The sequence below is a fragment of the Lissotriton vulgaris genome, chromosome 4_1 (assembly GCF_964263255.1).
Source record: "Lissotriton vulgaris chromosome 4_1, aLisVul1.2, whole genome shotgun sequence".
NCBI lineage: Eukaryota > Metazoa > Chordata > Amphibia > Caudata > Salamandridae > Lissotriton > Lissotriton vulgaris.
Genome location: NC_141691.1, coordinates 477,382,703 through 477,408,794, shown reverse-complemented (window position 1 = coordinate 477,408,794; position 26,092 = coordinate 477,382,703). Strand labels below are relative to the sequence as shown.

Below are 26,092 nucleotides of genomic sequence, written 5' to 3'. Positions count from 1 at the left end.
AAAGCAGTGCCTGGCATCGTAAAGCCTTTGTCGTGGCAGCATTAGTGGCTTTAAAAACACAAGCAGCACCACCATGTTTCTCCGAGGCTAAGCAAGAATGCCTCGGAGAAACCAGTGTCATTTTCGGAATCAGGGGCTTGGTTTTCTTTCTCTCCTTCTCCCATTGGCTGGAAGGTAAAATTCCAGCCAAAGAGGAGGCAAAGAAAACAAGAAAGAAGCGAAAAAACACGCCCCCGAATCTGAAAAAGATGGGGCTTGAATGGAGTGACGCCCCTCTCCTCCAAGGCTGGCCTCCTTTTAGGAAGCCAGCCAATGGAGAAGAGGGGCGGGTTCAAGCCCCACTCTAGAAAACATTTAATCTCGGAGCGAGACCGCGCCAGCGCAGCCTACGGTCCGAGACCTAAACATTGTGAGGTTTCATATTCTGTGTTCTCACTTGGAACCGCATGTAATCTCAGCCTTTGTTTCTAATGAATGATGGCCGGAAAGTCTGCCAAACCATGGAGTCACAACTTTGATGTCATTAGCAAGTCTATGCTCAAAATAATGGTCACAGGGCAACAGAGACTCAAACGTAGTAGTAAACTTCGAACATGTTTTACTCAAAAGGTCACACATATCAAAACACCTCACCATAAAGCACTGTAGGATTTACCACGTTCTTGTTCAGTTTAATTGTCCCCTTTAATGTAAGGTTTCCACTATGCAAAAAGAAGGTGAATTATAAGCACCTTTTTGGAATGATTCCCCAAAACTATATAATTGTCAAAAGTAAGATGTCTTTAAAATTCCCCTCTCTTTTGGCGTAATTGCTTTCTTCTATTTGTACCCCAGCGTTGTCTGTATTGTAGTTTTTCACCACCAACATGCAGCTAAAGACAAGATATGGAAAATGTGATTCTGCTTATATATGCTTCCTTGGTGCATCTATTTGGGTGCCATGGTACCAGCAATTCAATATTCGCAGAGCGAAGCTTTTCCATTGTCAGACATTCACAGAATATCTAAGAATATATGCCTCTGTTGCATAAACAATGTGAGAAATTGGGTTGTTGGTTGACTAGGGTGTTAACCCTGCTCAAGTAACAGCACAATACTTGTTAGGGTGAACCATAAAAGTCACTAAATTAACCTTAACCCCCTGGTAGCTTGTCACAAAAGCAGTCAGGCTTAATTTAGAGGCAATATCTAAAGTATTTATACAGCACACAAACAGTTGTAAAGTGAAAACACAATACAAGAAAAACTCCACACCAATTTAGAAAAATGGAGTACATTTTAATAAATTGACACCAAAACAACAAAAAGTAGTAGAACCGTAGTCCATTTTGAAAGTTTATGGTAAAAACTAGTGCCTAAAAGATTAAAGCGCCAGCAACTGACATCTAGTCACACAAGACTGGGTCAAAGTAAAAAAATATGTCCGACCGCAATTGAGCGCAAGTTGGATACAAGAAAAGGATTGGGCCTGGTCAGCACTTCCCGCAGTGAAGATTCCTTTGTTAGGACTAAGTTTCTTTTTTGGAAGTTGAAAATCTCTGGCAGGACAAGGCTGGTGGCTGTAGCTGAAGAGAGTTCCACTTGGGGGGATACCCCTTTGGCAATGAACCACTGAACAGTATTTGCTGATGCAAAGAGAAGAACATAGTGAGAGCTGCCGCGAAGTCAGGGGACCAGTGATGCACCTTGGGCGGCTACACAAACAGGTTGGCCAAAGTCTTCTCTCGCTTCTCAGGGCAAATTTTAGCCAACAACTTTCTAAGTCCAAAGTTTTGGGATTTGGCTCTCTGGGTACCTTTAGCACTGTCACCAATGGTCCAGGACTGAAGGAGCACCACTTGGGGGTGTAGGACTTACTCAGGCTGGTCCAGGTGTAGATTCAAGATGGTTGGAGACTTTCCTGTCCCTGAGGCTCTTATCAGGAGCCCTTGGAGTCTCTCTGGTAGTCCTGGTTTCAGCAATGAACCGAGCTCAAGCAGCAATGCATACCTCTCAATCAATCAATCAATGAAAACATTTCTATAGCGCGCTACTCACCCGGAGGGTCTCAAGGCGCTTGGGGGAGGGGGGTCCGCTACTGCTCGAACAGACAGGTCTTGAGTTGCTTCCTGAAGGAGAGGTGGTCTTGGGTCAGGCGGAGGTGGATGGGGAGGGAGTTCCACGTCTTGGCAGCCAGGTAGGAGAAGGATCTTCCTCCCGTTGTGGCTCGTCTGATGCGGGAGACGGCGGCGAGGGCGTGGCTGGTCGATCGTAGCGGGCAGGTGGGAGTGTAGAAGGTCAGGCGGTCGTTGAGGTATCTTGGGCCTTGGTTGTGGAGAGCTTTGTGTGCGTGGGTGAGGAGTTGGAACGTGATTCTCTTGCTGACGGGGAGCCAGTGCAGGTTTCTCAGGTGTTCGGAGATGTGGCCGTGTCGGGGGATGTCCAGGATGAGGCGTGCTGAGGCGTTCTTAATGCGCTGGAGCTTTTTGTGAAGTTTGGACGTGGTTCTGGCGTAGTGGGAGTTGCCGTAGTCCAGTCGGCTGGTGACACGGGCCTGGGTGACCGTCTTCCTGGTTTCGGTGGGGAGCCACCGGAAGATCTTACGTAGCTTGCGTAGGATGTTGAAGCACGGCGCGGAGACGGTGTTGACTTGTCTGGTCATGGAGAGGGAGGAGTCCAGGATGAAGCCCAGGTTGCGTGCGTGGAGGGTTCAAGGCAGGAATGCGTACCTCTGAGGGTTCAAGGCAGGAATCAGGAAGCAGAGCAATCCTACTAAGTGCAGCAAAGCAGTCTTCTGAAGTACATAACAGGACACAGCAGGAGGCAGTCCTCGGAGAGTCCTTCCGCAAGTCCAGAAAGGGAACTGAAGAGTGGGTCTGAGAGTCATATTTTTGTACCTGGTACCTTCTTTGAAGTAGGAGAAGTCTCTAGAGAATTTCCTTTTGAAGTGCTTGAAGTTCCTGCTTCCCATGCCCTGGCTCCAAACTGGCTGCATAAACCAATGCAGGGGTGACAAGTCCTCTGTGTAAAGGCAGTGCGTGGTCTATTCAGTTGCAAGTGGGGCTGTGCCCAGCCCTGCCGGCATCCTGCCACTGATGGCCCATCTAGGCGCACCTAAGCTTCCCATTGTGTGGCTATTTAGAAAGAATAAACAAAGTCCAACGGCAAACTACACCCAGTCATGTGGCCCAGGCACCAAATAGGGCAGGAAAATGCTTTCAAAAAGTAAAAGACCAACAATTGATGGACGTGAAATGTTAACTTGTTCCTAATTTAAAGTTAATACTTATTAAATGTAATAAGGGAACACAGTGTTATCTTATGGGATAGGTAAGCCCCGCAATAGTGAAGAATTAATTTAGGAGTTTTCACTACCAGGACATGTAAACCCTAAAAGTACTTGTCTAATTACACTGTACCCTGCCCTATGGGCTACCTAGGGTTTACCTTAGTGGTGACTTAAATGCAATAAAAAGGAAGTTTAAAGCTTGGCAAGGGGCTTATATTTGAAGTCAAATTGGCAGTTAAAAAATGCATCATTCTGCAAAGGCAGTCCTGGGACATGTTTTAAGGGGCTGCTTGGGTGAGAGATACAATCAGTGCTGCATGCCCACTAGTAGCATTTAAATTACAGGCCCTGGGTATATGGTATACCATTTTACTAGGGACATATAAGTAAATTAAATGCGCAGCTCAGGTGTAAGCCAATTTTACCATGTTTTAAGGAGTAGGCACTGTAGCACAGGTTAGCAGTAGTAAATTGCACAAAGCCCTAAAGCCAAAAAACACGATTTCAGCAAAATGAGGGTTAATGCAAAAGGTTTGCAGGAGGACCATCCTAATGTTCACAGGCCCAACAAACAACAGATTCACACTAACGTTGCATTGGATAAGTCTGCTTTGTCAATGATCTGAGAAGGTTGAATGAAACTCTATTTCTCAATCTTTCTTTATGAGATTTGACATCTAATAGGCATTTTATATAGATGATGCTGAAGCCACATGCTATTCACTTGTGTCATTACAAGAACAGGGTTCTCTTGGTATCTAATGGTGTATACAGCATACGATTGCTCTAGAGCGCTGTAAATCTTGTTTGAAAAACATATGTTCAGTTAGTACATTTAAAACAGAAACCGCAGTTTTGAGAAATAGATTGAACAATCTGTATTTAGTAGTTTTTATAACAGACATTTATGACAACATTTATACACAGAACTATCAATAAATAAATTTGTCAAATACTTCTCACAATGAGTGTTCTAAAGTAAGTGCAAAAAAAGTGAAAACGTAAAAAGGAGCATGGACTACCACACAAGCATGGAATGTAAATAAGATGAAGCATGTAAAGTTCCACAAGAAGGGGCTGTGGTGAGACGAGTGTAAGAGGGGTACAGTCCTGCAGATCTTGCCCTAAGTTTAACAGACATACTTGTGAATGTCGCATTGTACTAGAGAACAAATCATATTCAACAGTCTCATTGTAAATTTTTACTGCTAATTCGATACCTATGTTTTAAAAAGTTTATCAAATTCCGCTGTCAACCCATATTTTCCTGGTGACCTTCCCATCACAATGATACCTGGCCCTTTCTGCATGGTCATCCCCAAACATTTTGCCTTCCTCCTCCTATTTTTGCTGAACTCATTTTTGTTGACCGTAGGCCTTTGTGCACTTTACCACTGCTAACCAGTGCTAAAGTGCTTGTACTCGCTCCTTAAAACATGGTGGAATTGGCTTCCACCCAATTGGCATATTTAATTTACTTATACCCCCTTAGTAAAGTGGTACTGTATGTACCCAGGGCCTTTACATTAAATGCTACTGGTGGACCTGCAGCCCTGATTGTGCCACCCACTTAAGTATCCCATTGCAGAGTTGGTGTGCGCGTTTATAACCAGCCATTTCAACATGGCAAAATAAATCTTTTGCCAGGCCCAAATCTTGCCTTTTAATACATATGTCACCCCTAGGTTAGGCACTAGAGAGCCCCGACAGCAGGGTGCAAAGTCAAAGTATTTACAAAGTAGGGCATGTACTTTTAAGTCTTACATGTCCTGGTAGTAAAAAACTCTTGCATTCATTTTTCACTACTGCAAGGCCTATCTCTCGCATAGGAACACAATTGGAATTGCTTTATTTCATTTTATAAGTGTAATTACCAAGTAGAAAGAGATAACCAGTTCATGTTTGGTGTCTGGAATTCAAATTTAAAATGTTAACATATGGTGAAGGAGGATTTAAGTTTCAATTCTGAAAATTACACTTTTAGAAATTTGCAATAGGAACAGATGATTGACGGAATGCTGAACAAATCAAACATTCACCTCTAGTCATAGATCTGGGTTAAATACATAATTTCTTTGCTTGCCGCTCCATTCCAGTTTAGACCCAACCATATGTAAAACAGACGAACTCTGCTCCGCATGGGAACAGTGTAGCCTGAACTGCCAGGCCAGGTCCTCCCTGGGCCAGAAACAAGCATCCTGGAGCCGGTTTTGGAGTATCTCCTCTCATCAGCCAGCCTAGCTTGAATCTTGCGGCATAGCAAGCACTGGACCCATGTCCATCATTTGTTTGCGCAGCATTTATTTCCAACATTGGGATGGGTATGCCCAGATGTGGGTTTCTTGCTTGCTGTGCCACTGGATTCAAACTAGCCTGGCTGATGAGGGATGATAACCCCAAAACCGGTCCAAGGATGCTTGTTTCTAGTCCAGGGAGGATCTGGTTTGGCAATTTGGGTTGGCCTGTTCCCAGGAGGAGCAGAGTCCAGGCTAATTTTCATATCGCTAGGCTTGCATGAAGCACGGATTTAACCCATGCCAGAACTAGGGGTCTCAGATTGGCAGAGGTAGATGCCTTTGTCCAAGTAGGGACCATTTCTTGTAGTCCGGGTAAGGGACATACTGTATCCAGTTCCGCCTTTTGGAATATTATTTGTATTAGTTGCCATAAACAAAAATGTTGACTATTCCAAACAGTTGCGTGACTCCTTACAGTGCCTGCATTTCTACTTGGAGACTTAAATTTCTTTTGCATTGCTGTAGGTTTGCCTCCGAACTCCACCCGCACCCAAGACAACAACATCCAGTCAACAAATTCAGGTTTTTGAATTATTTGTACAAGGGTGTCTTACTTTCTGTTAAGGGTGCCACATATCCTTTGTTGATATTTACAATCAGTACATTCTGAGTCATGTTCATGTCGGGCAGTGATAAATCAGTCCTAGATTATCACCTGTATGAGCCATTAGTTATTAAATAACGAACAGACCTATGTGCCCAAGCATCAACCAACCACGCAATGTTTGCAAAATGATTGAAAATTCCTTCAAAATCTAAGGTCCTATAATCCTAGATGCCTAGACGGTTATCATGAATTGCATATGTAACAAATTGAGATCACCTTTTACTAGGAGATCTGTACAATTTATTGACAAATGTGCACTCCCTAAGTTACACATAAGCTGCCACAAATTGGCATACTTTTGAGGAGCGTTTAATAGAGTAATTGCTGTATCTGCCACTGATGATTTAACCAAAAACCCAACTTCCGTTAACAACACCTGGTCTTGAAAAAAAAGTGCTAACTGTTGACTTTTTTCTTTTACTTTATGTTAGCTTCCTAATTCTACCATGGAACTATAAGAATTGTGTTCTGACACTTTGTATCAGGAACACAAAAATATGTAGTAACTTGAAAAATAGTTACTTTTTCTGTGCTGTCCCGTTACTGGAATTCATATTTTAAATTGTAATGGCACAATTTGTATTCTTTTGGAATACCATTTCTTTCAAAACTGTGAACTGTATTGTGTGTAGCAAATGGCTGACGTCAAGAATCCCAGACTTTTTGGGGTTATCTGGAACTTGCCTCCTGCCCTCCAATGTAGTGCGGCCTCAGCCGCATTTGTAGATTTTCCCTAGCACAGCATGGCAGACCGAACCTGGGAAAACTCACAGTGGGTCACACAGAGCCATTTTGAATACTCCAGGCACGTCCGGGCCATTGGGTATTTCTTTGTCAGGAAAAGGCTTCTGATATCAAGCAGGCAAAAATACCTGGCGGAACACTCTGTATTAACAGTGACCAGCGTGTATCACCATCTTGGTTGATGCTATATCATCAAAGAAATCCCCACCAGGTGCAGATCTCTAAATGTGACAGGTGGTCTCCTGCAAGACCGGTGACTGACCTGGCAGACTGGCTGTCTGCTCTCCAGGACCTACATGATCAAATTTGTGTCGGACTCTAACCATGCCTTTATTTGGTACATCAGTGTTTGTTCAAATAACTCTGCACTGTAGACTGGTCCATTATAAGACCCAAAAACTACTGTTGGTATACCACAAGAGGCCCACGATACCTAAATTGTAACAAATCTGTTGTACAACACCATGAATATTGAACAATTTGGTGGGATCAAATGACTTATTTACTTTAGATTCTAGAGGATGATCATATAAGGAGGGGCACAAATCCCACAAAGAATTTGTGAATGGTTACCAGATTACTATACTTAAATTGTTGCTAGTGTCAGAATCTTCCATTCTTCCTCATTGAACTCTACCAATACCTTGTCACCAGTTTGACAGGTTTTAGCCATCACCGCAACTGGTGGCTTCTTCATACTCTGATTATTCATCACCTCTAGTAGTTGATCACCCACCCTTCTCTTATTTATCCCTCTCCTTCTCCAAGTTCCCTTTGAAAAGTCAAACTGGCTGCATTGATTACCATATAAATACAAGGAATAAATTGAATAACTCTCCTTAATATGATTTTAATTATTTCTTTATTACAAACCCCTGCTTGTTATATTTAGCTTTGAAAGGGTGAACAGCATCAATGGAATACTAAATCATGCTTTAGAAAGGACTTTGGCATTCTAATGCCATTGAGGCATCCGACTTCTGCTTAGAGGATGAAAACATGTGGGGTTTTGAAGTGTCCAAAAGCAAGTTTATGCTTTTCTGATAAACCTGGACAATGCAAAAATGTTGAGTTGTTTTTGGAGGTCATACAGTCACTGATCAACAACTACTAGTTTAATTGAATTTTATTTCTGGAACCTTGTTGTCTTTTTCTTTTTAAATACATTTTTATTCAGGTTTTATACTTGGTGCTACATCAGCCCGTGGGCCTATACACCGATAGCATTTTTATGTAAATGTCACCTTGTACCAGTTGAGCGAACAAGAATGCTAAGAAGGAGAAAAGAGAACACGCAGTTAACCCATACTAAACTGAGCACAGATTTAGCGCCCCAGCTTCTCCCCACACCACCCGTGTTGTCTTTTTCTCGATCTGTACAGTTCGTTGCATAGGGCTCACAATCATGGGTCCTGGATTCAGTTGTAACTGACCTCCATACAGATAGGAAGTGCAGGGCTCTCTATTCTGATATAGTTTTCAATCAGCAGTGCCTGACTAGTAAATTAAATAAATAATGATTGTAAATTAATTTACCTTAATTGTATACATCACTTTTAATCATTATTGAGGCATAATATATTTTATTTCTTTAGGTGAAAATTCTTTCTTGGCTAAACGTTCCAAAAATAATTTAAGATTTAATATATTTCTATTAATTAAAAATGTCTTTCAAAATTATTAGTGCTGTTTATTTTGTTCTACATTTAAAATAAATATATAAAATGTTTTTACATTACTTTTTAACATACATTTTTTTAAACATTTATTTTCGAGTTTGTTAGAAATGAGGGTCTCTATTTGGCAATGGTATATATTTTTGTCCAAATAGGGAACCTTGCTTCTAGTCAGGGAAAGGGGAATACACTCCTGAATAACACCTGCTCACCCGCTTGGTAGCTTGGCATGAGCAGACAGGCTTATCTCAGAGGCAGCGTGTAAAGCATTTGTGAACACACACAGTAATACAGTGAAAACACTACAAATTAACACCACACCAGTTTAGAAAAATAAGTAATCTTTACTAGACTTAACACAAGACCAAATGACAAAAATCCACAATACTGTATTAAAAATGTGACTTCAAAATGGTAGAAATAGCTTAGTTCAATGTAGATGGTAAATGCAACACTTTACTCTCAAAGTACCTTGGATGCGTCGCGCAATGCAAACAAAAGGGTCTCAGGGAAGGTGATGCGCCGGTTCCTTGCTTCAGGGGAGGTGATGCGTTGGGTTCTTACTGCAGAACAGGGGAGGTGATGGGCCAGTTCCTTACCGAAGAGGAGGTGATGCGTCAGGTTCTTAATATGATGCGGTGCGATGAGACATGATGGCGCCTCAATGTGATGCGACGTTCCGGTGTGATGCAACAAAATGGCGTCTTTGATGCGATGCGACAATGTGCGGCGAAATCAATGATCTTTGGAGCCGCAACAGGCCCTGTGACACGCTTCTCCGGTGATGCGGCGGCGACCTCTGTGGCGGCGGCACGCTTCTCCGGTGATGCGACACGCTTCATCTGTGATGTGACGGCAAACAGCTGCAGCAGATTTTTTCGCCGATACGACGGCAATTGCAGCGGCGGCGACATGCTTCTCCTCGTTGTGTCGCCCTTCCAGCTCCCATCGACAAACAGTCTCTAGAAGTCCTAAACAGCTGCAGGCACCTCTCTGTAGGTTAGAATTCCCAGCAAGGAAATTCAGGGGGGGAGCTGGTGGTGAAGTCTTTGTGTCCCTGAGACTTCAGACATGAGGCAAGCTCAGTTCAAGCCCTTGGAGATCTTCCTTAAGATGACAAAGCAAACAGCAAAGTTCTTTTCTCCTTTCCTTGGCAATAAAGTAACCACTGCAGGCCAACCCCAAACAGTCACTATCGCAGGGGCAGTCTCCTTCTTCAGCTTTCTTGGTTCTTCTCCTTGGCAAAGGTTTTTCTTGATTCCCAGAAGTGATCTAAGGTTCTGGGGTCTGGGCCCCAATATTTATACTGCAAAATTAATTTTCCTCTAAAGGCAGTGGGTGCCTGTGACCAGCCAAAACCAGTCATGTGCAGCATCCTTGCAAGAGGTGGAGACAGCATTTTGAAAGCAGACCTGGCTCAGGTAGCTGAAAGCAAATCTCCTCCCCCCTACTCTCTATTCTATGAGGGCTCAGGTCAGTGAAAGGTAATCTCCGCCCCTACTCTATTCAATGCAGGTCCTATTCATCCCAGCCCTGACCCATCAGACTGCTGGAGCCAAGGCCCTCTCCAGCCCCTTGTCACTCACAAACCAGACATGGAATACACAAACCTAGCTGAGGCATGCTGGGTGGTTAGGCAATAAAATACCTACTTTCTAAAAGTGGTATTTTCAAACACAGAATGTAAAAATCACCCTCGCTAAAAGATGTATTTCAACATTGAGTTCAGTCATACTAAACTCAAATTTCTACCTAGTTCCTTGAGTGAGTTAGGATTATAAGATGTTATAATCAAACTGCCCATTCTGGCCTATGCGACTTGGTAGCCTTGCAATAGTGAAAAACGAAATTGGCTGTAATTCACTAACAGGACATGCCACACACATGAGGGCATGTCCTACCTTTTACATGCGATGCACCCTGCCCATGGGGGTACCTTAGGCCTACCTTAGGGGTGACTAACATGTAGAAAAGGGAAGGTTTAGGGACTGGCAAGTGTGTGCACTTGCCAAATGGACATGGCAGTCCCAGGCCGCACACAGGCTCTGTAATGGCAGGCCTGAGCCACAATTTACAAGCTGCTTCTGTGGGTGGCACAACCAGTGCTGCAAGCCCACCATCAGCATTTCATTTACAGGCCCTGGGCACACATGGTGCACTGTACTAGGGTCTGACAAGTAAATCAAATAAGCCAATCATGGAGTCACTAATCCATTACAACAATTTACAATAGAGAGCATATGCACGTCAGCACTGATCAGAAGTGGTAAAGTGCCCAGAGTCATAAAACCACCAACAACAGGTCAGAAAAAACACAGGAGGGAGGCAAAAAGTTCAGGGATGACCCTTCAAAAAGGGCCAAGTCCAACAGAGTTATTTATTTATTTATTTATTACTTTTCCTCTCTACTTTACCACATGAAGATCTCAGAGTCTCCCTGTGGTAAAGTATAGTACATATAAATTCCCACCTGAAAAGGAATATCACCCTTGAATAATTATTAAAAGTGATGTATAGAATGAATAAAATAATTTTAATTACGTTTTAATAAAAATGTTGTTACATTCATTTTTAAATTCAAAATAGGGTATTAAACTTTTTATAATTAAATATTATGTATTACTTTTATATTTAACATTAAGTTATATTCATTTATATGGCTAACTATTTAAAATAATTTAATTGGACACTATGTCCTATGGGGTTTTATTATAACTCTGTTCCCTCCATCATTTTCTGTCAGAGGATGTTGAAATGCCACTGGTTGGCTATGTGTGGTGCTGAATTTACTATTTTTTTCTTTTTTCTTTTTCAGTAGTACCGTACACTTGGATTTTGTGAAGAGGCAAAAAGTTGTAAACTTACCCCAAATTTTTATTCCTAAAAGGTGTAAGTTTCCTTTGTAAATCAGGACCTCCGAGTTCCGCAATCTATCAAACAACACCTAATAATTTACTGTCGTGCCAGTGGGTTTTCTTTTTAAATTTGAATCCCACTTATTCCACACTGTACTGAATAGTATGCCTTAAATTAACAAATATATATATATAAAATGATAGGGGGAATAACTATGTTGACACTCTTTAAAAAGCCCACAGTAAAAAAAAGATCTTCCCGGTATGGTAACCCAATAATGTACCCGTGAGCCCCTGCGCTGAACCCTAAAAACACAATACCACCCATGAGCCTAACACAATACGAGTAGTGCATTAATTAAAACCGACTTTGTCAAGGTTATACTCCATAGTTGTAAGCAAAATTATAAACCCCTAAAACAATACAAATTAATCGAAATACTTGAGGATGGTACAGTGTTTCAATTCCATTAACTAAAAAATACACTGATTTAGGACCTTATTTAGAGTTTGGCAGACAGAATACCTTGTCACAAATGTGGCTGATATCCCGTCCGCTGTATTGCAAGTGCCATAGGATATAATGCACTTGTAGTACTGTGGACGGGATATCCACCACATTCATAATGAAGTATATTGCCTTCCAAACTCCAAGGACCTATTTCATTGCTTATATTGGGTAATATCATTGAAATGTGGTATCAGAGTTTACAGTGAGTGAGACTCTGTTAGTGAGGCCCACAGCAGACATCCAAAAACTAGGTGACCAAAATGCAAAAAATGTAAGAGCGGGAGCGGTTTAAATCAGGTAAAACCTCAATGTAGGAAACTGACTCTATAGTCCAGGTGACCCCAGAGGTAGGCAAAGGTTAAAGTTAGTTAGATAGAACCCTTACTCTATTTGTGGCAGAGTGGTCGAGCAGTAAGGCAATATCAGAGGACAGTGTTAAGCATTGGATATACACACTCAGTCAGCAAATGAATTCACACACTCCAGAACTGAACTCTAGGCCAATTGCTTTTGTATAAAAAATATACTGTTGTTTAATTTTTGAACCAAGCAAGCCTGGCACAGGAAAGCATCAAATACTTTTCAGTAATAAGTTGCTGAATATAGAAGAGTTTGAAAATGCAATAGAACTTGTACTTTGTTTGATTTACATGGGATGCAACAGGTTGCAAAACTTAGCAAATACAGTACATTGAAATGAATAGGCTTTTTCAGTAAATTACAGGTAAGTTACTTTTTACGTTACTTTTCTAACTCGGTGCTGGATACCTAGGTTCAGGACTGGGACATTTATTGGCAAACAGGTAAGTAAATACGTTTTGGTTATTTGTGCATTTTCTTTTTTTTAAAGAATATTTTTAGATTTCGAAACTCCACACTTAGAAACTTTTTGGAAGAAAATTGTCAATGTTATCCTATGGAGGAAATACAGGTTATCGGGTCACAGGTAAGTAATCGACTGTGGGAGTTAAGGGTCTGGGTTAGACTCAGAGGTCCCCCAGGGTCAGTGATGCACTCTTGTTACACTGTCATCAGCAGTAGGGCGGCCGGGTGCAGAGTGTTGAGGCCCAATGTTATCCAATGGGGGAAAGGTGGCTGCCGGTGTGTGGTTGCTGGCAAGCAGGCCACTGGGTTGTGGGAGCAAAGCTCCTAGGGTTTAGGTCGGGCAAATGGGGAAACAAAGTAGCACAAAAGGTGCACCCTCAGCGGTACTGGGGCGGCCGGGTGCAGAGTGCTGTTTCGACGTCGGACGCCCAGTTGTTTTCTATTGAGAACCTCTGGTTTGAAAAAGCACAGTGGGCAGGGAGACAAAGGGCTTCTGGGTGCGACCATCACTTTGAGAGGTAAGTTGGGAAGTTAAGGGTTGGTTAGGCACCGTTGGTTTGAGCACACAAGGCCGTGGGTTGTTGGGTGCAGGGTTGCCTTTTGGGGTCAGATCTTCTTACCAGCTCCTGGTCGCGGTTAGGGGGTCCTTCTGGATGTAGGCTGCAGGTGTTGGCTGGAGGCTTGAGGCAAGTCTGGGATCACCGGATCTTGGGTCAGTATCGCCGGGGTGACCTCCTCGTGGTGTTTTTCCACTCGAGCTCGGGCCGGGTTCGGCGGGTGCAGAGTGGGCTGGATTTGCAGTCTCTGGCTGCTGCCAGAGGTTGCAGTCTTTGGAAGTGAAGGCAGGCAGGTACTCCGGAGTTTTCGAGGTTGCTGGCTGCAGAACACACCGGGATTTCGCAGGAACCGGTTCGAGGGGAGACATGCCTGTAGGACTGGGGCCAAGTCAGTGGGCGTCTTCCTCATGTTAGCTGACTGCATGGCTGTTCGGTCCTTCTTCTTTTTGTTGCTGGATCTAAGGAAGCAAGGTTCAGGGTGCCACCTAAATACTAAATTAAGGGGTGTTACAGGTAGGTCTGTTTAACTCAGACACTCTGTTCATCACCACCCCCTTTTGTAAATCGTTTTTGGCCACTATAGGTGTGGCAGGGTATACTCAGACATGAGTCCCTTTCTCACTGCTCCATCAGGATTCAAGCAAGCCGGGCCGAAGAAGGCTGAAATGCCAGAAACCGGTCCCCGGTAGCTTGTCTCCTTTCTGGTGAAGAATTGGCTTGGTAGTTTAGTCTGCCCTGTTCCCATGATGCACTGGGCCAGGGACAGACTGATTTGCATATAGCCAGGTTCTGAGCTGGGATGGGGCAGTGAGATAAATAACGGTGATGGATCAAGCCCTGATCTTTGGACTGGGTAAGAGTGGTCTGTTTAACTCAGACACTCTGTTCATCACCACCCCCTTTTGTAAATCGTTTTTGGCCACTATAGGTGTGGCAGGGTATACTCAGACATGAGTCCCTTTCTCACTGCTCCATCAGGATTCAAGCAAGCCGGGCCGAAGAAGGCTGAAATGCCAGAAACCGGTCCCCGGTAGCTTGTCTCCTTTCTGGTGAAGAATTGGCTTGGTAGTTTAGTCTGCCCTGTTCCCATGATGCACTGGGCCAGGGACAGACTGATTTGCATATAGCCAGGTTCTGAGCTGGGATGGGGCAGTGAGATAAATAACGGTGATGGATCAAGCCCTGATCTTTGGACTGGGTAAGAGTGGTCTGTTTAACTCAGACACTCTGTTCATCACCACCCCCTTTTGTAAATCGTTTTTGGCCACTATAGGTGTGGCAGGGTATACTCAGACATGAGTCCCTTTCTCACTGCTCTATCAGGATTCAAGCAAGCCGGGCCGAAGAAGGCTGAAATGCCAGAAACCGGTCCCCGGTAGCTTGTCTCCTTTCTGGTGAAGAATTGGCTTGGTAGTTTAGTCTGCCCTGTTCCCATGATGCACTGGGCCAGGGACAGACTGATTTGCATATAGCCAGGTTCTGAGCTGGGATGGGGCAATGAGATAAATAACGGTGATGGATCAAGCCCTGATCTTTGGACTGGGTAAGAGTGGTCTGTTTAACTCAGACACTCTGTTCATCACCACCCCCTTTTGTAAATCGTTTTTGGCCACTATAGGTGTGGCAGGGTATACTCAGACATGAGTCCCTTTCTCACTGCTCCATCAGGATTCAAGCAAGCCGGGCCGAAGAAGGCTGAAATGCCAGAAACCGGTCCCCGGTAGCTTGTCTCCTTTCTGGTGAAGAATTGGCTTGGTAGTTTAGTCTGCCCTGTTCCCATGATGCACTGGGCCAGGGACAGACTGATTTGCATATAGCCAGGTTCTGAGCTGGGATGGGGCAGTGAGATAAATAACGGTGATGGATCAAGCCCTGATCTTTGGACTGGGTAAGAGTGGTCTGTTTAACTCAGACACTCTGTTCATCACCACCCCCTTTTGTAAATCGTTTTTGGCCACTATAGGTGTGGCAGGGTATACTCAGACATGAGTCCCTTTCTCACTGCTCCATCAGGATTCAAGCAAGCCGGGCCGAAGAAGGCTGAAATGCCAGAAACCGGTCCCCGGTAGCTTGTCTCCTTTCTGGTGAAGAATTGGCTTGGTAGTTTAGTCTGCCCTGTTCCCATGATGCACTGGGCCAGGGACAGACTGATTTGCATATAGCCAGGTTCTGAGCTGGGATGGGGCAGTGAGATAAATAACGGTGATGGATCAAGCCCTGATCTTTGGACTGGGTAAGAGTGGTCTGTTTAACTCAGACACTCTGTTCATCACCACCCCCTTTTGTAAATCGATTTTGGCCACTATAGGTGTGGCAGGGTATACTCAGACATGAGTCCCTTTCTCACTGCTCCATCAGGATTCAAGCAAGCCGGGCCGAAGAAGGCTGAAATGCCAGAAACCGGTCCCCGGTAGCTTGTCTCCTTTCTGGTGAAGAATTGGCTTGGTAGTTTAGTCTGCCCTGTTCCCATGATGCACTGGGCCAGGGACAGACTGATTTGCATATAGGCAGGTTCTGAGCTGGGATGGGGCAGTGAGATAAATAACGGTGATGGATCAAGCCCTGATCTTTGGACTGGGTAAGAGTGGTCTGTTTAACTCAGACACTCTGTTCATCACCACCCCCTTTTGTAAATCGTTTTTGGCCACTATAGGTGTGGCAGGGTATACTCAGACATGTGTCCCTTTCTCACTGCTCCATCAGGATTCAAGCAAGCCGGGCCGAAGAAGGCTGAAATGCCAGAAACCGGTCCCCGGTAGCTTGTCTCCTTTCTGGTGAAGAATTGGCTTGGTAGTTTAGTCTGCCCTGTTCCCATGATGCACTGGGCCAGGGACAGACTGATTTGCATATAGCCAGGTTCTGAGCTGGGATGGGGCAGTGAGATAAATAACGGTGATGGATCAAGCCCTGATCTTTGGACTGGGTAAGAGTGGTCTGTTTAACTCAGACACTCTGTTCATCACCACCCCCTTTTGTAAATCGTTTTTGGCCACTATAGGTGTGGCAGGGTATACTCAGACATGAGTCCCTTTCTCACTGCTCCATCAGGATTCAAGCAAGCCGCGCCGAAGAAGGCTGAAATGCCAGAAACCGGTCCCCGGTAGCTTGTCTCCTTTCTGGTGAAGAATTGGCTTGGTAGTTTAGTCTGCCCTGTTCCCATGATGCACTGGGCCAGGGACAGACTGATTTGCATATAGCCAGGTTCTGAGCTGGGATGGGGCAGTGAGATAAATAACGGTGATGGATCAAGCCCTGATCTTTGGACTGGGTAAGAGTGGTCTGTTTAACTCAGACACTCTGTTCATCACCACCCCCTTTTGTAAAACAGGTAGGTAAAGGGCAGGGACCAATGGGTCCATTCCCTGGGGTGGGTACAGCCCCTGTCGTTCCACCCTCCCATGGGAAGGGGGGCAGGAGCCTGTCCATGGTTGGTTGGATCTCCCCATCCTCAAGATGGCGGGGACTCAAAGTTGTGCTTCACCTCGCCTCCCCCACCTGAGGGGTGGAGGTGGCAGAGGTGGGCACCCCTCTTTCCCTTACTTGTTTTTCCCGCTGGCTCTCCCGCCCAAAGTGGGAGGGGGTGGGGGTAGAACCAGTGGGGACCAGTTGCTGAAAGCAGCAAATGGTCTGGGGAGGCTCACAAAGGCGGTATGTCTTTGAAGCTTCCCCTTCGTGAACCCTGCCCATCCTGGGGGAGGAGACTTGGCACCTCGTCCCAGGATGTGCATTGTTTCAGACCCCCGAAAGCAGAAGGCTCTCGACCCAGGGGTCCAGAAACATGTCTGTTGGTGGCAGCCTAAGCAGCCACTCAGTCAGGTCACTAGAAGATGGTCGAGTTTCAGGTGGCATCTCTAAGATGCCCTCTGTTTTGCATTTTACATTAAATCCCACACTGGCATCAGTGTGGGTTTAATGTGCTGATAAGTTTGATACCAAACTTCCCAGTTTTCAGTGTATCCTTTATGGTGTTGTGGAGTTCGTAATGACAAACTCCCAGCACCATATACTCTTAATGGCACCACTGCACTTACAGTGCACAGGAATGGATTTGGGCACTGTAGGGGCACAGGGCTCATGCAGCTGTACCCTCACCACTGGCATAGGACACCCAGCAAGAGGGGTGACTGATGTGTGCCAGGGCAGTGGTTTGAAAGTAGTTTTCCAATAGATCCTTCCTAATGTGCTTGCCTATTTTCTAGCTGCTTTCTCCTGGCATTCTTTGCTACGTCACATTTTTTAATTTATTTTATTTTACAGAGTTTTATATAGCGCAAACTTGCCCCTAATCGGGTATCAAAGCACTTTACATAGCACTAGTTTCATTACATGAGGACCCATTCATTTTTTTTTTGTTAGGCAAGACAAGAAGGGAGCTGAAAGAAAGAGTAAGGAAAAAGTGCACACTTTAAAAAAGAACATTTTATTGTGAATTTCTCAATGGCTAAAAAAGTACCTCCTGCCAACTTTCAAAATGCCTAATAAAAGAATAACACTGTTGTGGGGAGCGCATGATCGACGCTCCAGTCCCAGACGCACTGCGTTAGTGGATACTAGATGCAACCAATTATTCACCATTTAACGTTACTCATAGTTTGTCCAATTTAGTCCACAATATTTCCCCAAATTTTCTTCCTCTCATTTTTCTTGTCCACATGTGGAACATAAGGTATTCCTTTTAAGCTGGACCTCAAAATGTTGCTGTGCATTAAGATGGTGTGCTGATGTTCACAGAAGAAACGGATGGTGCAATTCCCTATTTGCTGGATGTAATAGTAAATTATGCAAGAATGTCCGGTTACTCCCTTAGTTAAGAAAAAACTGAGGTGTTCTCTCTTAATGTGAACTGCCTCCCCTCCCTTAACAAAAGATTTGGATTTGAAATGGCAAAATAAGACATTAAAATATCTTAGAATTTGGTTCGAAATAGATTTTAAGGAGACATTATCAGTAAATGAGAATACAACTATCTCCAATGTTAAAGAGTTAGTATTGCAATGGTCGCCAAAGTTCATGACTTGGTGGAGTAAATACTAGGCCTGGGCGGGAAATTTCGTTCAGCATGCGGAATTTGCAATATTTTGACATGTTCGCGTTCTGTGGAGAGCGCGAAAATGTAAAAACTTTCGCAATCTGCAGCGAAATTGAAGTTTTTTTCTTCTTTGCGCTTTAAAAATGTGTTCTCGTGCGCGCAGTAGCGACTTACCGGGTCACCGTTTTGCAGAAGAGTTTTCCTATCTGTTTGCATGCGCCACGAGATGTTGCATTGTTGGTAACCGGTCACACTATCCCGCGCAATTTTGCAATCACGAACACGTCATTCGACCCAGAACAGGAAAAAGGCATCACGAGCAATATGGCCACGCCCATTAGCGACCGCATGGACGAGTTAGAGGTAAATTTCCCCGCGAGCACTCAAAAACACATCGCGAACTGGCGGGAAAAGCGATCTCCACATCTTCGCGAAAGTCCCGCATGCTCGCGGAGATTTTGCGCAATTTCGCGATAGTTTGCGAAAGTCAATTTTACAAATTCCGCCCACCCCTAGTAAATACCACTATACCACTAGGATGATAGTGACACCTATAATTAATTTTCCAATCAGTATGTTACCTCTCAAATTGTAACCCAATTTTTTCTTCATAAACATGTACATATTACTTATAGATTTTCTATGGAAAAATAAGAAAGCTAGGACCCCCTTAAAAAGTCAGACTTGAGAGGTGAGTGAGGGAATTAGTTACATTTCTGGATTACCGTAGAAATCTATAGGCCTTTGTGTCCATACAAGGGAGCTGGGTGGTTCTCATTAAATAATCCTATAGTGCCTACATGGTTGCCTATACAAAGAACTCTGCCACCCCATTTACCCCAATGCTCACTAATCCCAATACACAGTATTTTTCGGCTTAATATGGAACACTCAATCGCTATTATGACAGATACAATTGATACCCTAAAAACTCCCTCTTATTCGCAGAACTACGCCTTAAACATAATCTTTCTAATCTGTATTTTCATGAGTTTCTGAAACTCAAAACCATAACTTAAAAACTTGCTGTCATACATGCTCCAGATTTTTGCTGCTAGGAAAGTTTTTTAAATTGAGTCATACTGCATCTAGAATACCTAGTTTTCTCTTGCCCCTAAACCAAGGCTGACACAGAAAAGTACAGACTCATGAAATTCTATTAACTTAATACACTGGGGGTGGACATTTGCGGTACTACTTGCTCACATATCTGACATTCTTTTTAAAGGAAAGATTACCCATGCCTCATTGCTAATGAGATTCTGGTTTTACATAACATCTATTGGACTCCATCAAAACTTCATAGGCAAGGTGTCTTGGATTCAAATCTTTGCTGGAACTGCAGTCTTAAATCTGGAGTCATTCTTCAAATGTTGCTTAAATGCATTAATGCGCGTCCTTTGTGGCATCAAATCCAAAACGAGTTACAAGAAGTCTTTAGAATCTCTCTGCATACTAATGCAACATCAGCTCTCTTGCACAACAATTTTCCTCCTGTGATTCTCAAATTGACTCCTACAGACATTCAGCTGATTTACCTCAGGTTGACCATAGGAATCAAGCTGATCCTTTCTGCATGGAAAAGTTCTCAAAATCTTTCCATTCACAATTGGTGGGCTGCCTATGCTTAGTTAGAAGTGATGACAATACATGTTTCCAGAAAGCGAACTATTACTCATCTTAGACTATTTTGAGGCACCTTGAATGCCAGAAAAATGTGCCTCCATAATCTATCTAGGTCGGTTCTTTTACAACACGGTAGGAGCACGTCCTTATCCACACACCCATTTCAACACAGACCCACTTGTTTTTAGATTTAAGCCTGAAACGTTGTTGAACCTCTGAGATTTCCCTTTTTTCTCATTTTCTTCTACCTTTTCATTATTTCATTTTGGTTGCCTTGATCTATTTGTAAAATAATTGTCTCTGACATTTATATGGTACGTGATTATAAGTGAGAGTATAGTACTTAATGGTTTGTGATTTTAATACTGTGCACTTTATTATGGTCCTATAGAGCTTCATGCATTAACCATTCTCACGGTGTTCATCTTTTACTACAGATATCATTTACATTGATGCAAATTGACCACATTGATTATTGTTATGCCTTATTACATTATTTTCTTGTTACTTTAATGAAGATCTACTAAGTATCGTTGTATCTGAGATCATGCTCTTTGTTCTATAAAAAAAACTGATATAGTAATTTGGATCATGTATATTTTGGTCTGGTTTCCTGTTTCTTTTGTGTCTGCCTATTATTGTATTTTAATTCAATTAGCAGTTTGAAGTTCAGAATATTCACATTTGTACAAATCAATTTTTAAGTGTGGAGAGGTTGCTCTTAATAACTATTACACTAGCTGAACTGCCTAATGATACCGCTGAACTGCCTAATGATACCGCTGAACTGCCTAATGATACCGCTGTTTCATTCAACACTGTTCTCTCTTTCCTTGTAGCTGGACTTGCAGAATGTGGCTGACAGAGTAATTCTTGGATTGATCCCAAGCTCTAGGGAAGGCTGGCCCATTGCTTGCAGGGTTCTAAGACAGGACACAGGAGGTGTTCTACATATCCATCAAAATGTTGAATCCTTTCTGGGGAAAAATGATCAGAATTCAAGCAGCTATTATCACCAGCAGGTTTTCTCTAAAGGAAAAGTGTGCAGTACAGCTGTGAAAGAAGATGATTTGGAGCAAAGTGTTGACCTATGCACCAAGGAAGATGAAGTGACTATCATGAGGGAGACAGTGATTAACCCGGAATGGGAGAGTTGGGCAGAGTCCACAAAGAACGAGATTCAGGAATTGCTTTATGAGCTAAACGGGAAACGTTGGAAAACCCATATCCTACATATTGAACATGTGAAGTCATACGCTCCTCATGTGGACCACATAGTTTTGGATCTGCAGTGTCGCCCCTTTCCAAACTGAGACAAAAGCAATTGTTGCTGTGCTTGTTTCTAATATCTTCCTCCATGTTTGGACATCAGAATCCTGAGCTTGGTTTACTCTATTAGTTCTGCCATTACCACAACAATCTGGTTCCTAGCGCTCAGACTCCGACCTCTCATTTCGTACCCTGCTCATCCCATATGTCTATTTTGCTTCCCAAGAATAGGATAATTCTTCTATGGTTCAGTATAATGCATATTGCTTTAATAGTCTTTTTGAACTAGGTAAATAATTTTTGTCAAGATATCCTATGATTCTGGTGATCTTAACTTTCGTGGTTTAGCTCCCTATACAGCAACAGTTATCTAAATTGTTAATATGAAAAGTATCTAGAAAGTAGACAACCTATTTATAGGTCCTTCCTTGGCATTAAATGCAGAAATTCATTGCTTGATGTGAAAACCTTCCTACAGAGCTGTTCCAGAGGGTTACATGTTGCATCATGCAGCAAGAAAACTCAACTGAAACCTATTACCTAATATTAGTTCTAAAATATGACCTCATTCTACAGACTTTTCATGTGCACACTTGAACCCAAAGTTGAGCTCTGCTTTCACTTGTCATTAGCCCTAGCAAAGAGAAATCTGAAACATCGGGGGCTCCCTTCACACTATCTTTCTTCGAGTCGCAGTCTTACCCTTTGTCAGGTATTTGGTTTTTAATTTGGGAGGCTGAGACTCCCACCTACTTTAATAAACCGTATCTGGTTAGGTCCAAACACAGTCCTTAGATGAACTGTTCGTCCCTGGCAGGCAACCAAGAGAAGGGCATAGGATGTTCAAGCATTTCCAACAATTTTTGAGTAAAGAACACAACACAATAAAATTCACAAACCAATTTAGGCAAATAGAGAAAAATGTAATCATCAAAAAGACACGAAGGAAACCAGAGTTCATTTTTTAAAAAGTTTGTAGAAAAAAAGTGTCTAGAAAAGGTTAAGTGTCATTAGAAATAAACAATTCACAGTTGAATGAGACTTAGGTGTGATTTCAGGATGACTGCAATCGAGTAGAGATCGTATACACCAAGTAGGTGATCACGGACAAAGTTTTTATCTTCGGTATTAGTCTCAGAAATGGAAGTCCGAATCCTTCAGCCGGAGCAAGGTCCAAGGCTGTGGCCAGCGAGAGTCCCTCGCAATTTGATACATTTTGGTTAAGCTCCTGGCAAAGCAGGTGGTGTTGGTACCAAGAGCTTCTAGCAGGGCAAAGCTGGATTTATTATGGATGTATTAGTCAGTCACCCTGCCTGATGGCCTTTCAAGGCACACTAGTGGTGACATATCACTATATAAAAATAGTTTTTTATATATGGTGAAAGCACTTTGCTTGTCACTGCTGTACTATGAAACTGCAGCCTAGTCAGAGCACAGTGTGTGTTTACGGCAGCCGCAAATTTCCATGTTTGTGGGTGCCCACATAAGATATTTAATTCCCAATGCATTGCTTTATTTGCAGCACAATTTTCTATGGCCTAACAGGAAAGGTAAATACACCAAATGGGTGAAACCAAGTTTTCCAATCCAATTTTAGGGCTGGCGCACAAGCGATCAGAAGGAAAAGGCAAATTTGCTGCAATCCTTCATTTCTTTTCTCTGATGTTGTGTAGTAAACTGCAGCAGGTCTCATGCTGTCACGCAACCGGCGAGGGTAAATAACCTGAATTCATGCTGCAATTAGCCCTATATACAAAGCAAACCTATACAGTATCGTTTTTTTGTAATACTTTTGAGAATATATCCTTTATAAGTGCCTTCATTCTCCATCTAAAGGATATTTACCAGGGAGATTGGGAAATCTTTGGAAGTCCTAAGTTTATTCAAATGGATGGGTGTATTAGAAATTATTACATCCTTCGAAGTAAATCAGTTAGCATTTATGAACATGTTTAAGTCATCAATAGCATTCGTTGTTTCATAACATATAATATGGAGTAAATGAATAAAATGTCCTCCCACGTGCACTTTTTTCCTGCTGTCCTGTTAGTGAGTTTAACTTCTTACTGTTACAGGTTAAAACATCAAGGTATATTTCTGATTTCTCTCTGGCAGCATTGCGTGTATAAACCTAGGGTATGGATACTCTTCGTACATTTAGATATTTTCTGGTTTCCTGTATGCACACTTGTTTAGTACATTTTGTTAGTACCATTTTGAATATAGTTCGCATTACTATTGATCATATTTTTAAGCCATTTTATTTTATCAGCTTCTGTGGTTCAGTGAGTATATTATAGCACTACTGAATGTACCAACTGTACAGACTACAGAATACTTGGAATGTAGCTTTTACATAGTTCCATTGTCTCGCAGAAGGTTTTCTTTGATCTCAATCATAATGGCTCACCATTACTCTCCCACTTCCTTAACTATGAATTATATTGAAAACTACCTTCCTATGGGTGTCCAAGTTCAATAAACAATATTAGGTTAGTGGTTCTTGGTGGAACTTTATGATTATCTCCCATGGATTTGGCAAGCCAGAGGGGAAAATTATGTGTACTTTGTTCAGCCATTCTCTGTTGCTGAGCCTTTTGTATCTAATTTGTGTTTCTGTGCTTGTTCTAGGGGGATAAAGGTTCACCCTTATGTTATACCTAGTTGCGATTTTGGCAGCACCATAAGGTCCCAGTCATTTAATTTATTTGTGCCTTGTGGAGGCCTGTCATCATTATTCCTGTCTCCAAGTATCCGTATCATCACCTCCCAAGCTCTGTTTTTTCTTTTTCTTAGCTACCCATGCTACATTCTATTTGCAGTATTTTTATGTTCAGCTCAGTAAACTGAATCTGTTTCCTATCTCTTGATCTCTGGGAACCAACCAATTTCCATGCTTTTGCTATACATTGTTTGGCCAGTGCTAGCGCCAGATGAATGAATCAAGTGCTAACTTTCTTTTTCCTTTGTCTGAGTAGAAGACCCATGAGGCATTGTTTGGTCATAGCAGGCCAGTGCTTTCCATTACTTCCACAATAACTGACATAACCATTCCCCAAAATGTGGCTTTTATCGGGCATGACCAGACCATAAGACTAAAGAACATCTTTCTATTCCCTGTAACTCATGCCTCAGTCAACATCACCTTGGTTCATCTGTCTTATCATATGAAACTCCATAAGATCAAATACATTTTTCTTCTTTGTTTGTCATGAAACCTAGCTTATTTTTTTCACGACTATGACCTATTACGCACACTGGAAAACTGTTCTGTCTAGGAGACAATAGCTCAACTGGGTTGAAAAACTCTGTTTTTAGATCAAGCAACTGACTGCTAGTCAACCTTTATACCAAAGAGTAAAGACCAATAACTGAACCCAGCTGTGAGTGAGTGAGAAGGACAATCTGTTAAGTATAACTGAAACTCTGCTTTTCATACTATCTGAATACAAACCTCCAACCTCAGCTCTTTATATTTTAACCTTTTTATCAGTAAGTTGCTTATTCTGTCTTATTTATTTAGGAGTTTTATAAAGCGCTAGCCAGACCCGAGGGTAAAACATGTATCAAAGATGAAATCAAACAAGTGACCGTAGTAGAACATAGTGATTCCTGACGAGTACAGTTCAAACACAAAGAGTAGCCGATAGACTCCATGATTCGTGACTAAGTCAGATCGGTGAGGGAGAGCACTGGAGAGAGACAAGAGGTAAGAGCGGTATCGGTCCTCTTAACAGAGTGTTTGTATACTGCGGTGTGTAGTATTCTATGTAGAGCGTCAGCTATCTATTCGGAAGAGATCAGTTGAGGAAAAATTCTCTGAGCTGGCTTTTGAATTTTGGAAGGGAGGGGTTAGTCCTGATATGAACTGGGATGGAGTTCCAGATTTTGGGCGCATTTCCAGAGAATGCACGTGATGAGGCTTTGTTTGCGAGTTTTTGGCAGCTTATGGGAATATGGGCATTCATCCTCTCTCACACCCTTTAGTGTCTGTAATCCTAACCGCAGTCTTTTTTAATAGCTCTTTATTGAAATTGTATATGAATTCCTAAATGGCAGGGTAACGTATAGTCATGCTGTATTGCACTTTATGCACAAGAGCAGAGGTATGTGGCAGTACAACATATGCAATACAATTCAATAAAATACATTTCCAGAAATTGTGATATGCTCTCTACTTGACTACCTCTTGGCTAGAGAAAACAATTAAAGATTTGGCTGCAGTCATCAACAGCATTTCATGCAATGAGCAGGAGGAGGCTCTGTCCCAACTAATTGAGCAACTGGGCACCCAGGCAATCTCAAAACGGGAAACCTTTGATGGAAAATCTCCTCTGTAGCACCTATCATTTCCACACCTTCTCTCGCCTCAGTGCACCTGTGACTTCAAACCAGAAATGGTTTCTTTACCACCTTCCAGCCAAAATGAGACAAATCAGAAGCAGTATTCCATTTCTGGCCATAACACAAAAGCAAACTGGGGCACTAAGCCCCTCCAAACTAATGTAGAGAAATGACCAGCACAGTTGACAAGCACAGACCAGCACAGACTAGCACAGTTGAGACAAATTACCAATCATAAAAGAAAGCACACTGATCAGGTAGATTCTCCCTTGGCATTCAGAGGAAGACAAAGACCAGAAAAAGCAGACTGTAAGAAAATATCATGACGGTTACATAACCACACCGTACAAAATAAATGTATTATTATAGAATAGAAGCTAATTGAAACAACTGATGGACACATTATAATTCTAAACAAAGTTTTACTAATGTACTTTCAAGAAAATAAATGATTTAAATAAATATTGTAGGAAGGGTTGCCTTG

General features: G+C 42.6%; 1 protein-coding gene across 1 annotated transcript in view; it reads left to right on the top strand.

Annotated features, from left to right (window-relative positions):
- TYW2 (tRNA wybutosine-synthesizing protein 2) overlaps positions 1 to 24,323 on the top strand; it is a 173,872-nt gene extending 149,549 nt beyond the window's left edge. Inside the window, exon 8 of the mRNA XM_086964617.1 lies at positions 20,835 to 24,323. Within this exon, the coding sequence (XP_086820743.1) occupies positions 20,835 to 21,308 (474 nt within the window). The 3' untranslated portion in view covers positions 21,309 to 24,323. The remainder of the gene's footprint in view (positions 1 to 20,834) is intronic.
- Positions 24,324 to 26,092: the final 1,769 nt, after the last annotated feature.